This window comes from Procambarus clarkii, chromosome 31 (genome assembly GCF_040958095.1).
Source record: "Procambarus clarkii isolate CNS0578487 chromosome 31, FALCON_Pclarkii_2.0, whole genome shotgun sequence".
Taxonomy (NCBI): domain Eukaryota; kingdom Metazoa; phylum Arthropoda; class Malacostraca; order Decapoda; family Cambaridae; genus Procambarus; species Procambarus clarkii.
The window spans coordinates 29,620,528-29,627,112 of NC_091180.1; the positions used below are offsets into that span (position 1 = coordinate 29,620,528).

The following is a 6,585-nucleotide window of genomic DNA, read 5'->3' on the forward strand; positions in this document are numbered from 1 at the left end:
CGAATTGTCCAGTATAGTGTATAAGATCTACAACAAAGTAACTAATTGTTAGTATTATATGATTTACGAAAATAAACTATACAGGATTTTGAAGTGTTATGGAACCGAGGCCGTGAAGTGACTAAGGGTCATATTGTGGACTTTTAATTAAAAGAGGTTATATTTATGACCAGGGTTGGTACAGGAATGGTGTGGCGGTATATATATTTTGCTGAATTAAAAAAACAGGAATAGGAATATAAACCTACACCTTCCATCTATTCTAATTATGACTTTACCCGAAAGATACAGGCCTGAAATAATTCAACTTTATGGAAAAATTACTTTGATTTGACATACATATTCATGAACTATAAGGTGAGGCAGTGATCATTACAGTCACTGTTCAGGTCTTGTTTTACACGTTCCGGGGTCTTTTGGGCTTTACATATCTACATATGAAGTTCAGTACTGTGTCTGTCTTCACTTCTTAACACATTACATTTGTTCACAATTTTGACTGTGAAAATATTTATTTCTAAGGTTTCAGAGATTTATTTAGACACTCAATTTTCCAGCCCATCCTCCTGTTTTGGTAGTACTTATAGTAAGTAACCATAGTATATATACCAACCTACAACGAAATTAGAAAGTAGAGATCGGCACTATTGAGTTGGACAAACCAGAAAACTATTTTTTACTTGTGTTGCTTTGACTTTATTTTGTCTGTCTTTCCCATGTACTACCATATGAACTGTGGTCTCCTAAAGCATAGTGCTACATCTATTCAACTCCTGGCACCATCTCTTAACAAAACTATGAGGAGACGGTTCTCAAATAGTTTATGAAAACTATTTTCTCTGAGGTTAAATTTCTTCATACGCCAGAGGCGCATTCGTTCCTTATTAGGTCACCCACCTGAATCCATCCTGTATGATGTAGGAGAGGAGCTGTACTCATGGAACGTGTCTGGTGACTTAGCTCCTATCACCTCGGCTCACACTGGTTCTTTCCAAAAGAGCTTGTACTTGACTGACTGCCGGCCCGCTGTTTCAAAACACACCAAATAACGTGGGTCCGCTAAAATTCTAGAATCTAGGACATTCCAATCTCACTGATGTTTTTGGTTCCCCGACTCTAGCATTATATATTAGTCATATAATGAGATTAATGTCTTTACTGATTTTTTTTCATTTCCTTATTATGCACCCCATACCCATCCCGTGGGCGATGGAGGAAAGGGTTACAAAGGCACATAATCGGTTCAGGAACTGAACCCCATAGTTCCTATAGCTAAACAAGTGACAGTCTTGTTAAGCTAGTTACACGATTGATAATATTACATACACATGTACATATGTATACATAAATGTACATATCAATAATCTTTTCATATCACAAGTGAGGCTTAATAAAGAATAACGCTAAATAATATTACAACGGAAAATACTGAACATATTTAATCACATTATAAGGAAAAAACCCTGAATAATGACTGACGAATCTGAAGTGACTAACATATAATATATAGTGAGTTAAGATATAAATAGGAACAGGTGTGTGAGGTCGGGGATGAGTAAGGAGGAGCAGGTGTGTGAGGGTCGAGGGTGAGTAAGGAGGAGCAGGTGTGTGAGGGTCGAGGGTGAGTAAGGAGGAGCAGGTGTGTGAGGGTCGAGGGTGAGTAAGGAGGAGCAGGTGTGTGAGGGTCGAGGGTGAGTAAGGAGGAGCAGGTGTGTGAGGGTCGAGGGTAAATAAGGAGGAGCAGGTGTGTGAGGGTCGAGGGTGAGTAAGGAAGAGCACGTGTGTGAGGAGCGAGGATGAGAATCACGGGACGGGGCTCCGTCAACACAGGCTCCTCCTCCACTTATCTCCCCTGAAGCAACACCGGAGAGAGCGATGTCTAACCTCAGGTTCGCAGCCATCCGGCTCGCTCTCAGGCCTCCAGCTGGCTGACAGCATCTGGCTGACATGTTGTGCTGCAGCTCTCTGGCTACAGCTGTCTAACTACCCACATTATTATTCTCTATTTATCTTAGGAACAGTACAGTTAATGTGCATACATATATATCCTTGCATTCATGGCACTCAGAGCTGTATATATACATTTTTTATATATTTCAAGAACACTTTGTATTATCTATGGCAGATAAACTGACCATTCTTATAAGTTGCAAAATGATCGTATCACACTTATACCTTGAGTAATAGCTTAAGTAAAAATATTTTTAATTTGCCAAGTGTTCAAAATTAGTAATATCTACTTCAGACAATAAATAAAAAAAATTATTATTTTGACATAAATTTTTGTGTGTAAATATATTATAGTAGGGCGTTGCATGCTTTGATTATACAAGATTGGATTAGATACATGCCGTTCTCAGTGTCATGTATCACCACCGTTCTCAGTGTCATGTATCACCACCGATCTCATTGGGATGTATCACCACCGTTCTCAGTGTCATGTATCACCACCGGTCTCACTGGCATGTATCCCCACCGTTCTCAGTGTCATGTATCACCACCGTTCTCAGTGTCATGTATCACCACCGTTCTCAGTGTCATGTATCACCACCGTTCTCAGTGTCATGTATCACCACCGTTCTCAGTGTCATGTATCACCACCGTTCTCAGTGTCATGTATCACCACCGTTCTCAGTGTCATGTATCACCACCGTTCTCAGTGTCATGTATCACCACCGTTCTCAGTGTCATGTATCACCACCGTTCTCAGTGTCATGTATCACCACCGTTCTCAGTGTCATGTATCACCACCGTTCTCAGTGTCATGTTTCACCACCGTTCTCAGTGTCATGTATCACCACTGTTCTCACTGTCATGTATCACCACCGTTCTCAGTGTCATGTATCACCACCGATCTCAGTGTCATGTATCACCACCGTTCTCAGTGTCATGTATCACCACCGTTCTCAGTGTCATGTATCACCACCGTTCTCAGTGTCATGTATCACCACCGGTCTCACTGGCATGTATCACCACCGTTCTCAGTGTCATGTATCACCACCGTTCTCAGTGTCATGTATCACCACCGGTCTCACTGGCATGTATCACCACCGTTCTCAGTGTCATGTATCACCACCGTTCTCAGTGTCATGTATCACCACCGTTCTCAGTGTCATGTATCACCACCGTTCTCAGTGTCATGTATCACCACCGTTCTCAGTGTCATGTATCACCACCGTTCTCAGTGTCATGTATCACCACCGTTCTCAGTGTCATGTATCACCACCGATCTCAGTGTCATGTATCACCACCGATCTCAGTGTCATGTATCACCACCGTTCTCAGTGTCATGTATCACCACCGTTCTCAGTGTCATGTATCACCACCGATCTCAGTGTCATGTATCACCACCGATCTCAGTGTCATGTATCACCACCGTTCTCAGTGTCATGTATCACCACCGTTCTCAGTGTCATGTATCACCACCGTTCTCAGTGTCATGTATCACCACCGTTCTCACTGTCATGTATCACCACCGTTCTCAGTGTCATGTATCACCACCGTTCTCAGTGTCATGTATCACCACCGTTCTCAGTGTCATGTATCACCACCGTTCTCAGTGTCATGTATCACCACCGTTCTCAGTGTCATGTATCACCACCGATCTCAGTGTCATGTATCACCACCGATCTCAGTGTCATGTATCACCACCGATCTCAGTGTCATGTATCACCACCGTTCTCAGTGTCATGTATCACCACCGTTCTCAGTGTCATGTATCACCACCGTTCTCAGTGTCATGTATCACCACCGTTCTCAGTGTCATGTATCACCACCGTTCTCAGTGTCATGTATCACCACCGTTCTCAGTGTCATGTATCACCACCGTTCTCAGTGTCATGTATCACCACCGTTCTCAGTGTCATGTATCACCACCGTTCTCAGTGTCATGTATCACCACCGTTCTCAGTGTCATGTATCACCACTGTTCTCACTGTCATGTATCACCACCGTTCTCAGTGTCATGTATCACCACCGTTCTCAGTGTCATGTATCACCACCGTTCTCAGTGTCATGTATCACCACCGTTCTCAGTGTCATGTATCACCACCGACCTCAGTGTCATGTATCACCACCGATCTCAGTGTCATGTATCACCACCGATCTCAGTGTCATGTATCACCACCGATCTCAGTGTCATGTATCACCACCGATCTCAGTGTCATGTATCACCACCGTTCTCAGTGTCATGTATCACCACCGTTCTCAGTGTCATGTATCACCACCGTTCTCAGTGTCATGTATCACCACCGTTCTCAGTGTCATGTATCACCACCGTTCTCAGTGTCATGTATCACCACTGTTCTCACTGTCATGTATCACCACCGTTCTCAGTGTCATGTATCACCACCGTTCTCAGTGTCATGTATCACCACCGTTCTCAGTGTCATGTATCACCACCGTTCTCAGTGTCATGTATCACCACCGATCTCAGTGTCATGTATCACCACCGATCTCAGTGTCATGTATCACCACCGATCTCAGTGTCATGTATCACCACCGATCTCAGTGTCATGTATCACCACCGTTCTCAGTGTCATGTATCACCACCGTTCTCAGTGTCATGCATCACCACCGTTCTCAGTGTCATGCATCACCACCGTTCTCAGTGTCATGTATCACCACCGTTCTCAGTGTCATGTATCACCACCGTTCTCAGTGTCATGTATCACCACCGTTCTCAGTGTCATGTATCACCACCGTTCTCAGTGTCATGTATCACCACCGATCTCAGTGTCATGTATCACCACCGATCTCAGTGTCATGTATCACCACCGATCTCAGTGTCATGTATCACCACCGATCTCAGTGTCATGTATCACCACCGATCTCAGTGTCATGTATCACCACCGTTCTCAGTGTCATGTATCACCACCGTTCTCAGTGTCATGTATCACCACCGTTCTCAGTGTCATGTATCACCACCGATCTCAGTGTCATGTATCACCACCGATCTCAGTGTCATGTATCACCACCGATCTCAGTGTCATGTATCACCACCGTTCTCAGTGTTATGTATCACCACCGTTCTCAGTGTCATGTATCACCACCGTTCTCAGTGTCATGTATCACCACCGTTCTCAGTGTCATGTATCACCACCGTTCTCAGTGTCATGTATCACCACCGTTCTCAGTGTCATGTATCACCACCGTTCTCATTGGCATGTATCACCACTGTTCTCACTGTCATGTATCACCACCGTTCTCACTGTCATGTATCACTGCTGCTCCCAGAGCATGTATCACTGCTGCTCCCATAGCATGTATTACTGCTGCTCTCAGAGCATGTATCACTGCTGCTCCCAGAGCATGTATCACTGCTGCTTCCAGAGCATGTATTACTGCTGCTCCCAGAACATGTATCACTGCTGCTCCCATAGCATGTATTACTGCTGCTCCCAGAGCATGTATCACTGCTGCTCCCAGAGCATGTATCACTGCTGCTCCCATAGCATGTATCACTGCTGCTCCCATAGCATGTATTACTGCTGCTCCCAGAGCATGTATCACTGCTGCTCCCATAGCATGTATTACTGCTGCTCCCAGAGCATGTATCACTGCTGCTCCCATAGCATGTATTACTGCTGCTCCCAGAGCATGTATCACTGCTGCTCCCATAGCATGTATTACTGCTGCTCCCAGAGCATGTATCACTGCTGCTCCCATAGCATGTATCACTGCTGCTCCCAGAGCATGTATTACTGCTGCTCCCATAGCATGTATTACTGCTGCTCCCAGAGCATGTATCACTGCTGCATCCAGAGCATGTATCACCACCGTTCTCAGTGTCATGTATCACCACCGTTCTCAGTGTCATGTATCACCACCGTTCTCACTGACATGTATCACTAAACCATCACCACAAATAACACCATCAACACCATCAACAAATCCTTCACAGCCATCATCCAACAAGGAAGAAGATTATCTCCAGCTCGTTCACCAATTCGGTTCCAAATTAACCAATAACCTCAGCGATTGGCTCAGATTTCTCCTGGGACGGAGGGAGCGTCGCTCAGGCCCTCTCCAGGTCCCGTCCACACGCTCCCTATCCCATCTCTGGTCGTCCTGATACCTGGTCAACCAGGCTGTGACTCATACGTCAGGCTGCGAGCAGCCGCGTCCAACAGCCTTGTCGACGACCGGGCCGCGGGGACGCTAAGCCCCGGAAGCACCTCAAGGTTCCTCTGTTACCTCGGTCTAAAGTCATTTTGAATAACAAAATTTCTTTGCTTTAAGATTTTCGTACAAATTTTATATTTTTTTGGTAAATTTATATTAATTACTTCCTGCTACATTGTATGTTATTCTTGTATTGCTGATGTATTGTGTATTTCACTTACTGGTACCCAGCAGTGGGTGTTGATTGAGGATTATTGTGAGTCATTAGCAACATTAGGTAACAATCATATAAGGAAGAGGATGAGCCTGTAGCCAACTGTGTGCCAGAGCCTTCGTGTGATCAGTTGACCTGATCTCCCGTGTGTCAACCTGTTGAGCGAACAAGTTCCAGATGCGAGTCAGTCTCGGAGTGAATGATCACTGATGGAGTGATGTTCTTGAGAAAGGCAGTTCCAGCATGAG

The 6,585-nt window shown here is 44.7% G+C and overlaps 1 protein-coding gene across 1 annotated transcript; it reads right to left on the reverse strand.

Moving 5' to 3' along the window:
* Window positions 1-5,212: 5,212 nt before the first annotated feature.
* LOC138370237 (uncharacterized) lies at window positions 5,213-5,818 on the reverse strand. The gene has a single exon (XM_069334241.1). It carries the CDS (start codon window positions 5,816-5,818, stop codon window positions 5,213-5,215), a length of 606 nt encoding a protein of 201 aa, XP_069190342.1.
* Between the last annotated feature and the right edge of the window lie 767 nt (window positions 5,819-6,585).

Excerpts from the sequence above, each read along its gene's own strand:
- LOC138370237 (XM_069334241.1), bottom strand. The coding sequence starts at position 5,818 with ATGACACTGAGAACGGTGGTGATACATGACACTGAGAACGGTGGTGAT.